We start from the raw sequence: 21841 nt of genomic DNA on the forward strand, positions 1-21841 counted from the left end.
AAAAGGAGAAACTGAATGAAAGTTAAGAACAGTTCCTGTAATTTACAATGCTCGAACACTTGAAGGAAAATTTGTTCTGAGGTATTCACATTTAAACATGCACACCCCCCATGCTTATATGGGAGTGAACAATACTTACAACCATTTTTAATAGTTTACAATAAATGTAAATGTTGCTTCTTCCATTTTTTTTCCAGGCACTGACAAGTAACTGTCCCTGCTCAAAGGCAGACAGATGCCCAAGGGCACCTGTACAAAAGCACACTGCCTCTGGCCCACACTCCCCATCAGCAGTGCCCATTCTCACCACTCTTCTCTCCCAAGGTAAGGACACATTTACATAAGTTGCTTTGACCCCAAGGAACTGCAGTTCCTGCTACAAACCCAAAACGTTTCCTTTCATTTCTCCCCTATGGGAGTGCAAAATTTCTGTGCCACAGTAATTTCTGATCCCAAATACGCATCAATCTAATAGATGACTGCACACAAAATTGTTCAGTTCATGAAATTAAAAACAAGAAGGAGTGGGAGGGAGATAAAACACCACTAAAAATCCTGTATAAGACTTATTTACAATATTTGCCAGCAGTACTTTTCTGCCAAGGGAGTACAGCAGAAATATCTTGGTCTGCTATTAAATCTTCCTTTTAGAACACTGGGTAGACAGTAGGTTTCTATAGGAATCCATCATGCATGAAAATGCCAAGACTTCAAATTGGATGGAAAAAATGTGCACAGTGCACACCAGTGGCTATGAAATAAATTAAACAATAACAAAATAATCATGAATCAACTAACCAAAAAACCAGACTGAACTAATAAGTGGGAAAGCTGTTACTAGCCGGACTTCTAATTTCAATATCTCTAAGTTCAACTATAAAAAGGAAAGCTAACAAAAGTTTTCAGAAAGGGATGATTAGGGAAAAACCATTGTCCAAGGACTTGCAATATACTAAAGAGAGGTATGTTTTACAAATCTTTAAAGGACACATCTTCCATTTTCACAGGTCACCCAGCACACCACTGTCACCCCTTGTACCCTGTCCATATGCATGTATGAATATATAGATATATCAGTGAATATGTTTTTGGCTCTCCCTCTGCTTTCCTTTTTTTTTCCCTCTACCAGCAACATTCATTTAAAGCAAGTAAAAAAAGAAATGCCATCAAATGATACTACAGTGTTGGTGGTGTCAGTGAGGCTACACAAGCCAACACCAAGTCCAAAGAGCTGCCACAATTGCAGGACACACCATGATTTCTCATACAAGACAGTGGAAACAAAGAGAATCCAAGATTAATTTTCCCTCTAGAGGGACCCTTCATTGTGTAAATTGTTCTCATTCCTGAAGGAGCTGTAATCTCAGTTCCTATATTGCATTTTCTGGTGCATACTCTCCATCGACAGACATCATGGCCAAAAAACAGGAAAAACTTCCTGTGTAAATGTGTAGCTGTCCCAGGCCTTACCACTACAACTGTTAAGGTGCAGAAGCCCTGTACCCATATCCATCTGTAACACCATAAACACTTGGCAAACACTTCCTTCCCTCCCTTTTATTTGTCTAGCATACCATGAATTAGCCATCTTGATTCCCTTCTCTCGCACTGACACAATTAATTTTAACTTAAAACAAATCTTATTTTATTAAACTAAAAATGTATTAACAATATAAAGACCTATGGTAATGCTGGTCGTTTTCTTTCCTACTTTCTACTTTCCTGCTTCTTATAAGTCCATTGGCAGATCACTATTTGTCACTTCACTTGCTTACAGGATATTTTGATCTAAGGCTTATAGCTTACCTAACCTCGTTCTTTATTAACAGATTTTTCAGAGTACACTGAAATAGCCTAATACACAGGTTCCATAAATAAATAAAACTCACACAAAAATTGAAATGTATTTGAACAATCCTGTTCAAAAGGAGCTTTTAACTAATAATTGATACAAACTTGAAAATTAATTATTTAATATCAATTTAGGATGGTTAATTAATTTAAAAGCACGTTAGCCCCACCACACTAGCATGTAATACTATAATTCAAAATATAAAATACATCCTAATAAAACTGCTGAAATACTAATGAAATATTAAATGAGAGGTATCACATTGCTATCAATGGAGTATGATGACAAAGGAAGTGAAAATCATAAAAGCAAACGTGAAATGTAATGAGACAGCTGTAATGTGAAGAGTAAAGCACCTAATTTGGAGTTTCAGGACTAAAGGTACAATTCTGAAGCACCATGACTTAAAACAGAAAAGAGTAAGTAAGGGAACTCGATGAATGAAATTTATTACTCAGGAATGGTTTTGATTGTAGCATTAAACAATAATACTGACCACTTAAAAGAAAATCCTAAAGCACTTTACTACATATTATATCAGAAAACAACTTCAGGCAGAGTTTTGAGGAGTAGGGCTTTCTTTATAAAATCTAGCCCCTTATGACAAAAAAATATACACATTGTTAGGGTAAAACAAATATATTAATTTCCACAAACATTAAAATTGTATCATGTTGCTTTAGCCTTCTATTTTTATTGATACAGCATGAAAATCATTACTAAAACTAACACAACATATTTAAATATTTAGTATTTAAATGCATTAAGCCTATGTATTTTTATCTATTTTATTTCACATTTTCTTATTTTTCACTTTTTTTCAAAACATGAAAAGGAAGCCCATTTTGACAAACCACCATTCATACCACCTTCTGCAAACTAGTTGAGTCAGACTTCAGCTGAAATCTGACTGAAGCAGACAAACAACCCAGAGATACACTTTGTGTTTCCATATTTCATTTCCTTACCAACAAAGAAACACTTCCTAAAATGTGTTCCTCCTATGATTTGCGTCAGCCATACAGCATAAAACAAACTACCACCAGCTCAAGGAGGTGACTTGTAAGCCCAGGTGAAAGCAGCAGCTCTGCATTTTCTGCAGCCAGGTGCGTCAGCCCCGGCAGAAGACATTACACTGGTGTGCATTGCAATTAACCTGCCTGGCTTCACAAACACCCCTGGTTCCAGCCACCTGAACAGGTCAGTGCCCTTTGCCAGCTACTGAGGGAGGCAATATGGCAAACATGGAGGGTTATGGGAAAAAAAGGGATGATTCTTCTCATCTCTCCATCCCAATAACTAAGGAGTAAGACTAGATGCATGTTCAGGAAGTAAAAAAAACACTCTAGAAGTCTTCCCTAACAAAGAAAATCTGAAATTATGAAGAACAAACATCAAAGAAAAAAGCAATACTCGGTTCAATTTTACTTAAATAAAAAGGAGTGATCTTTGTGATTTTCAGAACAAAGATTATCCCATGAATGTTCAAATTACCACAGGCCCTTTGTGTAAGAGACAAAAGCTTTAAGGCAGTCTCACAGTCATCTTCTCATTCGCCAGGAATAAAGAGTTTCATAGCAACCTAACAGAACATGTTTACAGACATTTGTAGTCAATTATTGTGCATTAATGTTTTGGCTGCTTCATCTCTATTCGTTCCAAGCCATCAGGAAAAAAGTATTTCAGGATTCTGCAACAAGTCATGTTCCTGTCTTAATTTAACTTCAAAAATGAGATATTCAAACAATATTAAATCTCCTATAATGTCAACACACCACCCAATGCTCCAACTCTGAGGAATTTTATATCACTCTGCACAAGTCCACCCTGGACCATTTGGGTGGTTTAGGGAGTACTGCTGGTGATTTAGCCAAAGGAGAACGGTGCTTTGTTTTCAAAATACAGCTACATCACTGGTGCTAAAAAATTGCATAACGCATCTTAAAAGATGTCTGTACTGAGCAGTATTAACAATATATGTGGAAAGCATTTCATTTGTCTCAATGATCTCACTGACTTCCATTTAAAACATCCATAAGAAGTCAAATAGAAAAGTCTAAGAAGTTAAATATATTAGGAGGTCAACCAAAGCAGTCAGGCTCCACATGCAGGAAGAACTGGAAAGAAAAGATGAGTTTTTTTGGTACTCACCAGGGACTTTGTGTAGAAAATTCAAATAGGAATTATTAATTCCCAATCAATCCTGCCTTCAAAGACCTTTTTTAACCTTAAAATATCTAGGATTTTTCACAGATGTACTTCTACATCAGTCTACTAATTTTATTTCTTAATATATTTAAAACAATCTATCCAACATTTAAGCTTTCTTGGTCCCATCATCCCTTTTAATCCCATTTTACAACTGGTGACACTTGTAGTCTTCCATTTCTCTGATACTATGGAAGAGGGCAAGCCAAACAGCAAGTAAATTTTGGAGCTCCTGGGTTAACAAAAGTAGTTCTCACAACTTACTCATTTTAATCATTTTGTTCTACCGTTTTTTTCTACTGATAACCTAGTCACAGTTCTCCAGCTTTAAAAAAATAGGCCCTGCTGCTCTGAAGGGAATACCAGTAAATATACATTAACTTCACAGTTTAATATAGAAATTTCCAAGCTACTTGTCCAAAGCAGGGCTTCAGGCTCACTGACACAGAGACGGTTTAACTCTCAATCTTGAAACTTTGCACACCAAATGCTGTGTTGTTTAAAATGCTGCTTTTTCCAGAACTATCCATGCTACAGTACTTCACCTGATGAAAAGTGATTGTATGAAACGGATTTCATACATTGAACTTCTAAAGATGACTTTTACCTACTGTGCATAGAATAACAAAACTTACAGAATTTAGCTATATTCCTCTCCTGTTCTTCCCTAACCCTGTATCCTGCAAAAGTCAAGAACATTTGTGTGTAACCAAACATTCATAACAGGCTTCAAGGACCCAGCCATGCCTCTGGTATAACTCAGCAAACCCCACGGATGAGTGACCAGGTCTCAGCCCTCAGTCAAGTCAGTGTAAAGTCCCAAGTCATGTGCAGTGAGCTGGTCTGTTAATAGAAGAAATACATGTATCCACACACACTGTGTACACACTGCCTATGCCTTCAAAACTATTTCAACATTTCATTACCTTGAATTAAAAAGTCATTCAAATTTTGACTATTTAGCAACTAACTACATCACATTCCCATTATATTTTCCATAAATATTCCAAAACTTCACATTATGGCAGTAAGATACAGAAGTTAGTAAAAAAAACATACTGCCAAAATCTGTGAGCAACTGACATCAGGGTCAGAAATGAGATTTGCATGCACTAAACTAAATTAGCTTCTTCCTATTTTGCTGCTGCAAAATCCACTATCATGCTCTATTTTGCAACAAAAGAGCTGACTTCCTATTCTAGTTTTAGACAGAAGTTTCTAGATGGAAGTTTTGAAGATCAAATGATAGATAAGTCTTTCTTACTTGGTTTCACTTGTTCACAGGTGATTATGCTTCATTTGGGGCAAAACCAGAAAAACCCACAAAAAATGCATTCTTCTGAACTGCTTGTCACCCCTGTGTTGCCCAAAGTAAAGGACACCTGTTCTGCCTGGCAACTGGTAAGAACAGGAATTCTTTACAGGTTTATATTATATGTCACTGACACATCCAACACTTGAGAAAAGTTCCTCAAGTAATTTGGAAATTCGGAACAGCTGAAAGATATATTTCCCTTTTAAGTCTTCCCCAGTTACTAGATCATACATTTGAAGAAACATGAATGTTTGAACTAGTAGTTCTAGCTCAAAGTGTTCTCAACAAGACATTCTTTGACCTAAGATGATGCATTTTTCTTCTAAGAGCTTATTAGATCACAAGTACACTTTCACCTCCTTTCCCCCAAGATTCCCTCAAGAGAAAAGCCTGTTTACTGCATTTCCATTTAACCCTCACTCTCACTGACTACAAATACAAATCAGTCAGGAGAACTGCTGAAGTACAAAGAAAAGGTTACCATGGACAGAAATTTTTATAATCTGCACAGTTACAAATTTCAGGTTTGGAAAGAAAACTTTCTACTAAAACTTAGTAAATTCTGAAAGTTCACAACATGAATATAACATTAATAATGTCCTTGTCAGGCTTACAGAATTTTGAATTAAAGAGGACCCAGAAAAACTCCATAGATACCTCTGCCTTACTAAAGCAAAGACTGAAGATTTCATTTTCAGCCCTCTCCCCCAGTTCTGATTTCTTGTCATTTGTGACAAACTAGCAGCCACTGAAAGCTAAAGAATAAACCAAAAATATTAAAATATATTATGTTATTCTCTCCCTTTCTCAGGGAAGAAGTGGGAGGTGTTGGGGGGGGGGTTAATTCAAAGCTTTGGCTCTAGCTTTGAATGCTGGTAACCTTGCAAGTCATTCAATCCTCCCACAGTGGAAGAGCAGCCAAGCAGTAATATGAACAGGGGGAGAAGCAGATTCTTTTCAGGTATACAGCGTCAAGTGAAAGAATGACGCAAAAAAGTAAATGAATTATAAAAAAGAAAAAATCTTCACTATGACAGTAGTCACATGGTGGAATAAGCTGTCCCAAGAGGTTGTAGAAGTTCCTGCCTTGGACATGTTCAAAACTCACCTGGACAAGATCACAAGCAAACTAAACTCTGTGTTGAGTACTGACTGGTTCTAAACAGATGACTTTCAAGGTCATCTCCTTACATCTCTCTATGGTTTATTAACAGCCCCAAGCAGGACTTCATGCTGACTGCCAAAACTTTTTATGCTTGTCCTTTTTACTTGGCTTGTTCATGGAAGCAATTAATGACATCAATAAAATAGTACTCAGTCAGATCCATACTCTTAGGAAAATATTTAAAAAGATGCTCACATCTCAGTGGCAGATTTCCTCACCAGAATTTCTTTTTAGTTTTCTAAGGGACTCTTGGAAGAAGAGGAGGTGAAAGAGTAGTTGTGATCTAATGAGCTCTTGGAAGGAAAACACATCATCTTGAGTAAGAGAATGACTCGCTGAGAACACTTTGAGCTGGAACTGCTACTTTAAACATTCATGCAGGCTGCCCACTCCACACTGAAATCCTCCTCATCATCTGGCTCACACACCCAGTGGCAGCCTAAATAAAAAAAGAGCAATGCCTAACTGGACAAAGCATTCAAATATTCTTCCAGCTATGATTAATAACATTCCTTTGTCAACTACAAAAAACTTTTGCTGCGTGAGAAGCACACTTGCAGAAAAGCATAACTGACATACAGTTTGACATGAGAAGATATGCCAGACGAAGCTATGCCCCAAAATTGACATCTACCAAATACTTATAGGTGAGTATATGCAGAGGACAACACACCAGCTTAAATTACAAGGCTTAGGTCAGTTCCATGCATTTTCACATTGTCTGCAACATGACATGACATGACAGAGATCCAACAGGAAACACAACAGTTGTCAAAGCTAAGTTTTGCAACCTGCCAATGAAAATTCTGCTGTAATAAGCTGCACACACCATGTGGATGACAAATCAAGAAGTAGGCAAAAATGTTAAATAATACCAGTTATCCTCTCTCACATTCCCCAGTATCAGTAGTGTAGATGTAAATGTGAAAGCATGCTGGATCTACCTGGAATTGTGAAGCAAGTATTCTCAAGACAAGAGCAAGGATTTCATGCTGCTGTAGAAGTACTCAGGAGCAAAGAGCTCAATGACCAGAAACCTGCAGTAATGAAAACCATCTTACAAATCTCACTGGTAACCATGCCTGCCCTTTTATAATGCAAAGCATGTGCAAGGGAAAAATTAATAAAGTAGTCTATACTTGGTGCTTCTATCTAAGTGTGAAAACCCCGTGCCAGGTTTTGAGGATTTAATAATGTTTCTGCAAACTAAAAAGAAAAGAGATCTTCTATAATAAATGACTAGCAGGTTATATCAAGCTGGTCACTGGAAGATGGCTCTGAATCAAGTCAAAATAAGATTAACCTGCACCTCAAAGTGCTCCTGCTGCAAATCCGGGTAAACAATTCCCAAACTTGGATACTAGTCTTGATTTTTTCCACCCTTTTAGGCTTCAAGCAAATTACTTCCAAGAAAACTCTTGAGAGTTTTATTCCCTGTAATAAAGCCTGCAGAACCTTCTTAAGTTGAAATTACCACCCTCTTACCACCAAACTCAGAGTAGTAAAAACAGCAGACATATTGAATTAACCCCAGCTGATGAGTGGGATAAATAAACATACAGATAAACAGAGGGAATCACAGGACTAACCAAAGAAATTGAGAATCATTTAATTCCACCTAAGGAATTGCAAAGGCATAAAGAGAGATGTCTAAAAGAAAGTACACAAAATGTGCTTGTGACCTCATATTAACACAGACTGCAAAGACTAGTTATGCTCATCAATTCCATCTTGGGTCTTTAACACATAAAGTTTCATCCTTCTCAACATGATATTATCAAAATACTGTTTTTACATGATTCACTACAAGTATTTTCTGAAGTGGAAAATTCCATTTTTATGAAGTTCAGCAGAACATACTTTTTTGCCCACCCAGCAATGTATCTTGAAATATCTTAAAAATGTGAGAACAGCTTTCTCTTTTTACTCTGCACTGAGTACCAGGTTCTATATTAAAAAACATATTCCTTATCTTTCCTTCAAACAGGTTTACAGCAGAGGAAAAGAAACATAATAAGTATTAGCAAGCCCCAAACAAATAAAATACAGCTTTCACAGCAGGCACACTATCAGAACAATTTAAAAGAAAAGGAAAACAGAACTAAAATAAAAGCCATTTAGCTCTGACAGTGACTGATTTATATTATTACCCCACAGATAAAAAACATGTAGAAAGACATACTACATTTTACCAAGTTTTTACATTTTACCAAGTTTTCAAATACCTTTCCTTCTAACTGTAAATCTTCAAAAAAGAATTGGCTATTTAAGATTAAAATGAACAAAATGTACTATTGTGTAATGAGTCCGGAACACGTTCTCCAGATGTTACTGTTCAAAGACATTTATATAAATCAGAACAAATCCAGGTCTTGCCAAACTGTTCTGGAAGAACCAGGCAAGCAAACTGCAGAATTCTTCACTTAAATCTATGCAAAAAGAAATGAGGATAACCAAACCCCAGGCTATTTAGGTTTTACTCAATCTACACACAAGTAGTCATTTTGAACTCTGAATGAAATGTTCCACCCTGAGCTTACATCCATGATGTCAAAAATTCTGAACTCCTTCCTTCTACCAAATGCAATATTTTAGAAAGGACCAGGACCTGTGCCAAAGAAGAACCATGTTTCTCCAGCAAGCTTGTAGTCTGCTTTTAACCATCAAGATAACATTTTTCCATCTGCTTATAGAGAGAAGCCCTAACACTTATGCTACTTTAGGCAGAGTTTTTCCTCTTCCTCACAATAGTCTATGGTTACGTTCTAAAAGAACGTAAAAAACACTATGATTACTGATTCAAAATTCCACATAAAAACCTCAGAGTGTCTTCCTACCTGTTGAATTAAGACCCAACTACTAGTAGCTTTTGGGAGGCAGAACACACTGCCTTAATATATTGCATTATAGGCCATCCAAATTGTGTTCTTGTACTTCTTACCTTTGCACTGTAACATTTGGGACCACAAAAACCCAGAATCTCTATTAACAGATATCTGCTACCTTACCAGTCACATTAAGTGTGGTCTACACAATAAAAAACTTCGTGAAATCACTACCAAAAATATATACAATATAAACATTTTAAAGTATTTTACGTATTTTGGAGGCAAACTAACAGAATTGTTTTAAAAACAACCCTATACTATATATACTCCTATTAGCTCAACTTCAAAAGGTTCTCCCATCATTTCATGCTACTAAAAGCCATCAGGACCTTAAGTAGTTTTTGCAAGCACATCCAAACTTCAGCCAACAACCTTCACCAAATACCATAAAAACATGTGGACAACTCTATCTTCTCACCCATGCTTTCCTCCATAGGCTTTACTTAAAACACAGAACTTGTTTTCAGGAGTTCTCTACAGCTAAAGCTCATAGAATAATTTTGTGCTCAAGTAAATACTTATGTTCAAAGAATGACTACTATTTTTTTAGAAAAGCTGGTGCCCTTTGGGCATGGCTAAGTACAGCCATCTCCTGGCCAAATAAACAAAGACTCTTGAATTAGTTTACTGGACTATAAATAAACTATTCATTTACTGAGAATGAAGTGTTCCCTGAAAACTCACACAGGTGTTTACATCTTAGACACAAGATCTACAGAATAACAACCAGAGATTACAGTGGATCAGTTGTTGTAAATAAACATTATTGCTCAAGACAAGCTAGCATTGTCTTGGGATGTAAGAACAGAGAGCTGCAAGCAACCAGGTTTTACTCAGTAAAAGACATGAGTAAAGTATCCAGTTTTGGATGCCCTATATCCTCCAGCTGCAGCAACCAGAGTTTAGAGAAATTGATCAATAAAGAAAAGCTTCAAATCATAACAATAATCCTGCACTGGGACCATATGTGTAGGAAAGCCAGAGAAACTTCACCACTGAAGGCTAAAAACAGCCTTTGCCAGTTGATGTGTCCTAAAACATACCCTGTGCTTCAGTAAGAAAATATTGTAAGGAGGAGAGAAAGAAAAGAAAAACAAATATGGAAGTGATAAATAAAATAATTTTTAAAGCATCCAGCTGATTGCTAATGTGGCTAGGTCATCCTGACATAAGGAACATAAGGATACTATTTTCTTTCACAGCTACAACTGTGGTTTCATATGTACTTCAGTCACTTGCTTTTTGCTGAGTTTGAAACTTGCCACAGGGGAAATTTCTGATTCAACTCTCCCTGTCCTCACAGGATTCAATACCTCTTCTCCTGATGTTCATTTTTGCCTGTAATTTATCAATTTGCAAGAGAATATCCTGAACTTACTTAATAGACAGAAATTAGTGTTTACAATCTGCTCCCCATTTATTTCACACTTTTTTAAATATATGGTTTGGAAGAAAATAATCCTAGCAGCTATATTTACACTCCTAGCTGCATCAAAATAATAACAATAATAATAAAGCGAAGGAAGGATTATATATAAAACATTCCTATAAGATTGAAAATATTAGGGAAAAAAGAGAATTAAATTTCAAGTTACTTGTGCATTCCCCTTCCACTCTACAAAACAAAACTGTAAAATGAGTAAGGAGAAAAAAAATGAAGCTGCTTATTACACATTTACTATTATCTGCACGTATTAATGTCTCTAGCCATGTGTGTACCTCAGTATTACCTAAAAGGAAATTATCTGAGATTGATTTTGTTTTGTCCTACGTACATATAGGAGTGACACACAGTTGTTCTTACCAAGTTTCATTTTATCAAGCATCCACCCAGCAAAAACTTAGTGGCTGCAAAGCAGTAGATTAGAAAAAAAACTTGGGGACTAAATCAGGCTGACAAACTGACAGCCAACACTGCATTGCTAATAAAGGTGGCAAACATCCCTCTAGAACATTTCAGCAATGTTACACAGAAACCTTGGGAAAAGCACCCTGTTCTAATTGACTGTGTTTGAGGGCATCATAAGCTGCTGTGGGCACTACATCTCTGGGTGCACTGAGACACAAAAAGAGGGGAACAGCAATAACAGAGACCAAACAGAACAGATAAAAAATAAAAAGCCATGAGTCAAAAACTCTCCAATCAGTGATGGAACATTAACCAGAAAGGAAGAACCCTATCTTCCTCTTGTTCATGCTGTGATCACACAGAGGATCCCAAACAGTGACACATTAACCACACGAGCAAAAGACAAATTCATTCCAAAATATTTCAAAAGAACAACTGCTGCTGTATCTTCACAAAGATCAGCTTTGGTATCTCAGTCAACTCTTTGTGAATTAAGTTCAGAACTCCTGAGGGACACCATTAGGCCAAGTCTCTTACACCCTGGGCAAGCATTTGCCTCTGGTAGAAGATACCACAGTGACATCCTCTTGGAACTGAGAGAATCTTTGAAATAAAAACTCCCATTCAATGTATTCACATTCTACCTGTATTTGCAAATAATTACAATGGAATTAAAATAGCATTATTCAGGAATTCCCTACTGAAAAGTAAAAGACTCATTTACACTACTCTTTCAGGCAAAAATAATTTTCAATAACTCAAAAACTTAGAAAACAATCTATTCAGGCCTGTAAATACTAATCTACTAATTTATCTAACTTATACAGTCATCTAGACTCCCTTGATGGCAAACAGAAGGACATTCCATGACAAGGAATTGCAGATTGCTGCACAACAGGGAACTGAATGGAACCTCAAAAAGTATGCAAACTTCATCTGAAAAAGTGAACATATACACCAAAAAAAGTCAGCTCCTACTCAAGCACTGCTATGGGGAAAGACCTGCCAAGCTCACCTTTCTTCTGTTGGACTCTCAGAGTTCTGAGCAAGGACTGATCCTATTCCACAATCTCAAAATATCAAGCTGTGAAATAGCCAGAAAGCTCCTGATCCTTACTCTCGCTAAGGACAATCTTTTGACATGGCAGCAAGTGCACATTAGATTCTCCCTTCAAGTGCAGACCAGAATTGTAGGAAAGAAAAATCACTACAGAGGCCAAATGACCACAGAAGCACTTAGAGATCAGGAAACCCTCAAGCTGTAGGTGTATGTAATTTTCACTTAGCCACAGTAGGATAGAGAGGTCTTTTTCTTTTTTTTGAGTTACACAAAAAACACCTGCCCTAGCATTCTTCTCAGTTATATCCTTTGCCAATCACTATTTCTGCTATTCTTATTTCTCAGTCTTCACTTCTGTCCAATTTCTCCACTTTCACCTGTGTTTTTTCCTCCCATTTCTTTACCTCCTATAATCTAATTCCTACCTCTGATCTCCTCTATATTTCTGTCATGTGGATGATACTGATCTTTACATGTTGCTACTTTATTTCACACTTCAGGCAGAGCAACAGGACACATACTCCCATTCCAAGATAGTTGTTTCAAAACCATTTGCAGACTCAAAAACAAATGGACAGCATTTTCTCTGAAGGATTGGCATAATAATGTACTTCCCTTTAAGAACAAATTTAAAAATGTTTGCACACATTATCTAGGCTATGGAAACACAGTAGGCAGTTTACATCACACTGTTCTTAGGACAGGAAACACCTCCAGAGAGCAGGACTATGGAACAGCACACATTCCTTATTTCAATAAAGATACTCTAAAGGTTAGAGGATGTAACTTGCAAAATAGTGACAATCAAAAACCTGTCAGAGGGTGATGGGGAAGAAGATAAAAAATAAAACATGAATACGCCTTCCAGGGTACCAGATCAGAGAGAGGGGACAAAGGAAAAAAACTGTACAACACTTATTTCCCTTATCTGAAAGGAGCACTCTGCATAAATATTTCAGAAAGTCTACTCATTTTTATAATTCATTTTATAGAATTATACAGTGACAGATTTTTAAACATTCATCTCAATGCCAGAAAACTGGAATAATGTATTTTAGACCTTGACATAAGATGCATAGGAACAAACATACCATCTTTAGTCACACTATCATGAAAATTAAATTTCCACACACTGACTTACTTACATACCATTCCTTAATTAAATATTTTTAAACATAATTCCTGGCAGCACATTAAAAATTCATATGCTCAAAAGGTTGCATTTATTTCCTTAAAAAGTCAATGAGCTTTCCTTCACTTACTAGTACAGGCCTCTGGCTATGTTTATACAATGTAACTCTCCACTGGAAAAAAAAAAAAAAAAGCAGCTTTTATATTTAATGACCAATTTATTCTAAAAGCAAATTTTTTTTCTCTCTCCAGAGAGACTTCAGCAACATTCTGGACACCAACCAACATCTCTATAATACTACTACTGAGTATTACTATAGTATAGATCTTCCTACTATAATATTAGATTATATTTAGACCTTAAACTCTATAGAAGTGCTTGAAAATGAGCTATCAGTTTTTATCAAAATAACAACTTACAGGCAAAGACTGCCACCTAGTGATCTTAATTATCTACAGAGAAAAAGAAAGTAAACAAATGAAACAAAAGTCAGCTCCTCTTCCAGGATAGAAGGAAAAAAACCCCATTTGTTCCTTCATATTTTATATCAACATAGAGAAACAACCTCACATTATGTTACTTGCATCACCTACTATAATTTGACAGTAAATTCAGGAGGGGGATGGGGAAAGAGTCAGTAAGTGTAGGTTATCTGCCTCATAAGATTCATCTCGTTGGTTGGTTGTCACTTCCATCTGCAATTCCTCCTTATTTTACAGGGAGCCTAGCCTTTTCATAATACAAGCATTCCATCTAGAACTTATTTAATCTCTGAGATTGCACTGATAGGCAGACACACCCCTCAAAACACTGTATTCTTTCAATTTTTGCACTTTCAGTCTTTTCTGTTTCTCCTCAGCATTCTAACTATATTTTCAGTACATGCTCCAGTTCATCTTTGCCATTCCCTCTTCAGCCACTGCCTATTTTCTACAGAATTTCACGGTCAGTGAACAAAGAAGTCGAGTTATCTGTGTCCTCTTATCTGCCTTACAAAACTGAATTCCCATTCTGTAAGTGAGTCCTAAAATCAGGATCTTATTTTCAGACTCTCTTCCTGTTCAAACTTGTATTTCCTCTTATTCACTCTGAAGAGGTTAGTACCCTTTTTGAGCAAATGGCAATACTAGTTTAATTAGTCCTTGTTCAATGTTCATATAAGCACAATTGTACTTCATATAAGTACAATTCCCATGTTACCTCTCACATTTTAAAGGAGTTCTTTCCAAATATTCCTGAAGTCACATAATAGCTTCCTCAAAAATCTCATTAAAAATCATTGATATTATACCCATGAAATAAACCTGACCCTAGGTAGACTGCTGATGTGCTGTGACTGCTGCTTATCATGCTGACTAGCACAGTGTAAACAGTCCTTTTCACTCTCTCAACAGACCCCCTGTGCTCAGTCAGGGCTGTCACAGTCTTTGAACAGCACTGGCACATTGGAATACACTACCAATAAAATATTACTACAAAAATTAAATAATCTCTTTTCTTCATGCCAATATTTTATGTCTGTCTTACATCAAAAAACCAATCAAATGACCCCTCACAGCACTACCCTAACAATATAAAGTTTTTCCCCTCTGTCTTTTAAACTGGAGATGTTTACTAAAACCCAAGAAAGTTGCTTATGCAACCATCTGCTTCTTTTACTTAGTTCCCAAATAACATCTGTTGCCTGTGTTTCCAGCAACTGGTTGCTGTGTCAGAGGCCTGATTTTCTTATGGAGTCTAGTACCCACAGTCAATATATCACACCAGTTACAGAACTATACCTCAGTCTCAACAAGCAGCACTGAAGATCATGGCTAACAGAAGTTCTATCACTAATGTGTAAACTAGAGAGCAAGAGAACATCTACATAATAACTGAAGCAGAGAAGCAAGGCAACAAAATATGGTTGTGCTTCTGAAACTTCTTAAAAGTATAGTCTTTATCCTCTCTCTTTTCGGTTTACTCAAAAAAATGTGGATGTTTGTTCTCCAACATGGCTGTAACACATCTTAATTATTGTTAAATAGATTTAATCACTTGCTGCCAAAGCTCCAAGTCATCTCTGTACCTTGAAGAAAGTAAGCTGCTGAAATGAAATATGAAATATGAAAAATGAAATATGAAATATGAAAAATGAAAAATGAAAAATGAAAAATGAAAAATGAAAAATGAAAAATGAAAAATGAAAAATGTTATACCCTCTTATTCTCTGTAACAGCCCAGTGGGGGAGTAGCAATTGCCGAATTAAAAGCTGTATCATGTTACTGTCTCCACAACCAGTTTCCAAGACCTGTAAAATGCTATACACTAATTAGCCTGCATACATGAAACATTGATTTTATGGTTTTTTAGCATTCCAGTAACAACACTTCTCACAGCAAAATGGGTTAAAAAAAATAGCAGTGATGTTAATATGAAACTGATGTCAGATTTATAAATTACATAAACTTACCATACTTGTCTCGCAAGCCAACTGTACATCTGAAGACTCCACCAAAGGCCACGTCTTCACCAAATATAACTGAAAATAATAATAGCAGGGGAGGCTAACATTACTCCAACACATCTTACTTTCAAAGGCTTTTATATGAGACACTAACAAAAGTAACTCCTAACACTTCATTTCACTTCAAGATTCATCTAGACCTAAGAATTTCTCATGCACAGCCTGACTATAACAAATGAAGAACAAAGGTTAATGAGGAACTAGAACACAGCTGTCTCAAAACAGAATTCATGAAAATTATTCTGTTAGGCTTATTAGCTATCTACTTTTTTGAAATATCTTATAGTAACACAGTGTCTAAAACTAAATGAGTAAAATTTCAGAAAGCAATTACACTCGGTCACAAATGAGTCATTGAAATTAAGCCTTCTGCTTCAACTGGTAACCATTTTCATTCTTCATCCACAGACTTCAATAATACAATGTTTTGAAAACCATCAAATTGAAGTTTTTTTTCAAAATATCAATTCAATATGAAATGTCAAGCCTTCTCCAAACATACTTGCCAGACCCCTGAAGAGTGACTTCAAAGGAACTCCTCTACAGAAAACATGACTACTTAATAACTAGGACAGTTCTCAGTATTTAACACTACTATTCTTGTAGTTAATAAAGTTTTATTACTTAAAGCATTTGCCTTTAAAACTTGGCTTCATATCAACTAATCTATTTGTGGGGTTTTTTCCTTGAATTTAGGGGATGGTTATGTCTAATTTTCTTAAAACAGTTTTGTTATCTGCTTCACAGAAACAACTATTGCCCAATTAAAATTTTTAAGCATGTAAGATGTGCAGCAATATCACCAATAGCTGTTTGCATGAAGCAGGGTCAGTTTTGATTATTCCACAATTCTTCAATATTCTCCATATTCTAAAGGACACAAAATAATAAGTTAACCTTCTTGCCTTTCAAATACTATTCTTATTAAATAAAATAAATTTCGCATTGGAATCACTAAAAGGGATTAGCATACTTGTGCTAATCACATCAGTGACACCACTTACAGAAAAATTAATTCTATAAAGCCGTAAAACGAACACACTCATGGTGTGTATGACTGCACTATGTCCCTAAATCACTTCTCTAATTTTTAACAATAATTTGGGTGGGGTTTCATGTACTTAAAATCTTTGCAAGTCCTTTCTGTTACCATATGGCTCCTTACTTTTGAGCCAGCTGGCATCTACAAAAAATATTCCCATTTAATGCTGGTATTCACAAACTCGAATGGATTTACTCATTCAGTTCAGCCACTGAAATGTGTTTTCTTGGAGGCATTCTAATTCTGATCAACACAAATATGAGGATTTCCACACTTAAACAACAATTGCTCAATTCCCATACAACTAAAAACATATGAAGGACATGTTTTCCATTGTGAAAAGTCCAAATTAGTTCAGTAAGTGTGGCGATTCTGAGAACTCACATCTGGACTGGAGAACACCAACATGGTCTTGCAAAGGGCTTCACAAAGACTAAGCCCTGCAAAGCTGAGGAGCAAGACTGGAACCTTAGAGCAACTGCTTCTCTAAAGGGTCAAGATTATATATGAGTCTAGGCTCCTGATGGACTAACACTACTTGCTTTTATAAGGCTGATTCTACAGAAATGGCAAGAAAATCTGTTCTTGGCCCTAATTTACCCTCAGCTGCCTAAATTTAACCTAATTGAGGAGCATATAGAACAGCTGAGATTGAGAGGGAACATATACAGCCATAGCACTGCACACAACATGCACAAGAATTTGTTCCAACAGATTAGACAATTGGTCAAAATTTAGACTGAGCAGTGATTCAAGCAGTGACAAAAAGGGCTACTAACAAACTAAAAAGCAAACCCAAAATTACACAAGATGATGCAGCCTTAGCAGCTGTGTGTTCATGGCATGAAGCACCTCTTTCAGATATCTGGCCATCATCATGCCTTTGTTGGGGCAACAGAAGCAAAAGACCTCCTGTTATATATAAGATTTAAAAGTGGAGTAAATAGTTTTGTGCAATAGTTTACAATAAGGCTTTTAAATCCTGCTATAATGAAGTAGCATCTTCCAAGTCATGGGTTATCCAGACCACAAAAGCCTAGGAAATCTTACACTGCTTATGGACAACAATGAACAGAAAACAGTAAAGCTATAAATTCATTTTGGAGGGCAGGGAAGAAAGCAGAATGTACAGAGCAAGGAATATATGGGCTCATAAAAAATACCAGTTTTAGGGAACAGAAAGTTTAAGAAATGTAAAGTAATGTTTACATTTTTAAAACTCTGACTAGTGGGACTCAAGCTGCCCTCAAGGACAGCTCTCATCAGTAATACTTTAAACATGGTAAATAATGTATCTTCTGTCCTCGCTTTCAAGTGAAATACACAGAGCTAATACAGAAGATACAATTGCATTTTAGACCATATAATCCGTTAGTTATCTGTTAATGCAACACATTTTTAAGATTTGAGATCAAAGTGTAGTAATAACTTATTTAAAAACTTCACAGGCCATAAGAAATACAATAAATATTATACATAGATAGGCAAACCAAAACACAATTTATATAAAGCAAAATACACTAACAAGTATAAGGTACCTGCAGTTGGATCTTTGGCTAAAACATTGTCCAAGGCACTTGTTATGGATTGGAAGAGATTCATCTTCTGAGTTTGCCCTGTGTGAAAGCGATCATTCCGAAATTTAATTTGGTTCAAAACTCGAAATACATTAGAAAACACTGGTGCAAACATGTCCAAAAACTTAACTATCAAAAACAAGATCTCTGCTAGGAATACCCAAGATTCATTTGTTGAATAAAATTAAATTATGGGATAGACGGGATTGAGCATGGTATACTTGGCCTTCCCAAGGACTATAATTCCACTTTCAATTCCTTTTTCAAAAAACTATGCTCTTGCCTGGAGCAAATGTAGCTTTGCAAAGCTCAAGCACTGGGAAGAATGCCTTCCTTTTCAAAGGAAGAAACCAACATATAATTGTTTTGAGGACTGGGATAATCCCCTTACTAAAATTTGCTGAAGCTTACTTTATCATTCTTTAATCACATTTCTTTAAGCTCCAGCCTTTCCCATTTACAGACATCTATTATTATCAGAAATTTTCTAGACCCCTGGCCTGCTCTCTGCACTGCAATTAGTAAGTGTCTGAAGCTTCAAATCCATACTTCAAAGAAAGAAACTTGGTACTGAAGTAAAGCAAGCTGTTTAATTCAAACAAAGGCTACCAGAATGCCCTTCTTCATTCCAGCACTTTTGGGAAAAACAAGAAGACCTGAAAGCAAAGATGGACCAAAACAGTAGCCTAGTCCTCACTACTGTGACCAATTCAAACTCTCCAAGCAAATAAAATAATTCTTAAAAGAAATCAAGTAAGTAAGAAATTGCTTGGCTGACATTTGATAGATCTTCAACTGGCAAAACCTCTGAAGTCACGACTAGAAGCCACAGTCCAGGAGAATTCTACCTACCAACACACAGAGTATGTAAAATTAAAGTGATAAATAAGATTATTAGATGAAGATCCCACACAAACTAACGGGAGTTAGAATTCAGAAAGGTGAACTACATTCTTTTCCCAGTACTTATAGTACCTCTCAACAAACATTCACCTTCCCTTTCTTCTAAATCTTTAAATAATGTAATTTTTTTTTTTGTTAGACTCATGTCACGCCACACCTGAGTAGCTGCATAGTTGCATTCCTACACTTGGTAACTTCACTTATACTTTAGGCGGCCCTTTAAGGAGAGGAAAATGTGGAAAAGAAAATGTTATGGGAACTGTTCAAGTTATACAAAAGCCCTAACAAACAAAATTCACAAATTCAAGAGAAGAAAAGCTCAGGAATAGCAGATGCTTCTCTTTCCCTAGTTGTCCACATTAGTACTTAGGTTATCTTATCTTTCCTACAAGATACCATCCTTCCAGTATTTGATATAAATAAATGGCTATTACTTAAGCAACTTTCAGAAACTCCTCACCATGACAGTTCTAACCTGTTTCTCTTGCTTATAACACAGGCCTTTGTATAAGGCCCACAGAGGAAAGGGGGAACAAACTGTGCCTTTTAGATTTGAGCTGTGAAGTTGGAAAAGCAATAGCTCAACAACATCAGGATCAGCACTGCCATAATTTTATCTCACTCCCACTGCTTTTCACAGAATTTTTAAGTGTATTTTGACTCACAGGGAATTAGATTTCTACTAATTAATGGCAGTAACTGGCATGCCACTCCAGAGCTTCTTTGCATGGTCTCAATCAGGGACCTGCCATACACGTGAGCTTCCCCACGTGGCACCTTGTCGCCCGTACATCTCTGTCACTAAGGGAAACTCTGTTTCTGTTGGTCCTGATCAAGAAGCAACACCAAGGCATCCAACCAAGTAACAAGTTTTCTAGAGGACAGTGAGGTTCACGTGATAGAAACAGCTGTTCTGCAGCTGGCAGGCTTCTTCCAGGAAAACTCAGCACTAGCCATTTCCAGGGATGCATCTCAGAAATAAAAGTCAAACGCCATGCGCTGCTCATTCCCAAGTTATCTGTGTTTACTCTCAACCATGTGACCACGAGGATGACCTCGAACCTTTCAGCGGACAGCAGTCTTTATTCACCATAGGTTTATTATCACACTCACGACCTAAGCATGCAATACAAAAACCAGGATAGATGTCAATTCACTAAGTTACTGCTAGAAGCTTTTGCTCTAGGACAGGGGCCGAGGATGGCCTGGCAAGTCTGAGCCCATCTAGCGCAGCTGTGGCTCTGACAGCCCGAACCATTTCGCCACCCCACTCTCGAGGGGGCCTGCCGGCCCCGCCAGCGGCCTACGGGCCCTTCCCACCCCGAGCCCGGGATTTCTGGGACAACCCGCGGCTGGAAGGGCCGAGGACACAGCGGGGTCACGCGGCCGTGCGGATGCCCCCACCGGCCCCGGCCCGACTGGCAGCGCCCCACGGGGCCCTAGGCGGGTTCTGCCTCCCTCCCTCCCGTCCCGGACGGGGTTGTTGGCGGCCTCCGCCAAGAAGGCGGGGGTGACAGGACGGACCCGGCGGCAGAGCGAGGTTGAGGCCGGCCTGCGGGGTGGACCCCGGCCAGCCGCGCTCTCACCGTACTCGCTGGGCGCCGGGTCCGGCTGGAAAGAGAAGTGCGCGGCGGTCCGGCGGGGCGCGCCCGGCAGCGGAGCCAAGCGGCCCCAGAGCCCGGCAGGGAGCGCCGCACGCAGCGCCCGCCCCGCCGCCGCCATCGCCGCGATGCCGGGCCCTCCGCCGGCTGCGCGTTCTAAAGAGGCGGGGTCCCAGACCGCCCTCCCATTGGCCAGCGCCGCGGGGGCACGCGCCAATCAGCGGCGGCTCCGCGGTGGGTGGAGGAGTGGGTGGAGGGAGGGTGGGGTTTGCTGCCGTTTGCTGCGTGCGCGCGGGGGGGGCGGCCTGGGGGGGCCGGCCTGGGGGGGCGCGAGCACGGGCACGGGCACGGGCACGAACTCGAGCACGAGCACGGGCGCGAGCACGGGCGCGAGCACGGGCGCGCGCGGCACGCGGCAGCCGTGAGCGCGGCCTGCGGGCGGGAGCGCGCTGCTCCTGCGCCCTCACAGTTACCGGGACAGCTACAAGGCACAGCCATGGGCACAGGCACAGCCATGGACGCAGTCATAGGCTCCGCCCCGGGCGGCCTCGCCTCGGTGCTGTCACAGTCACAGCTGAAACCAAAGGCTTCCCCCCTCCCCTCCCCTTAAATTCTTTTCTTTTCTTCCACTGCAGGGTTTGTCGTGTCGCCACCCCAGAATCCATGAATCGTGGACTGCTTTAGGTTGGAAGGGACCTTAGAGATGATCTGGTTCCAACAGACCTGCCAGCGCCTGGGACGC

General features: G+C 38.4%; 1 protein-coding gene across 1 annotated transcript in view; it reads right to left on the bottom strand.

Moving 5' to 3' along the window:
• BCKDHB (branched chain keto acid dehydrogenase E1 subunit beta) overlaps positions 1-21192 on the bottom strand; it is a 110656-nt gene extending 89464 nt beyond the window's left edge. The window contains exons 1-3 of the mRNA XM_054280229.1: positions 21085-21192; positions 18557-18634; positions 15923-15991 (exon numbers count right to left, since the gene is read on the bottom strand). Coding sequence (XP_054136204.1) covers positions 15923-15991; positions 18557-18620 — 133 coding nt within the window. The 5' untranslated portion in view covers positions 18621-18634; positions 21085-21192. The remainder of the gene's footprint in view (positions 1-15922; positions 15992-18556; positions 18635-21084) is intronic.
• Positions 21193-21841: the final 649 nt, after the last annotated feature.

The sequence above is a fragment of the Melozone crissalis genome, unplaced genomic scaffold, assembly GCF_028551555.1.
Source record: "Melozone crissalis strain CALT ecotype California unplaced genomic scaffold, PUWL_Pcris_2 ptg000027l_1, whole genome shotgun sequence".
In the NCBI taxonomy this organism is placed as follows: domain Eukaryota; kingdom Metazoa; phylum Chordata; class Aves; order Passeriformes; family Passerellidae; genus Melozone; species Melozone crissalis.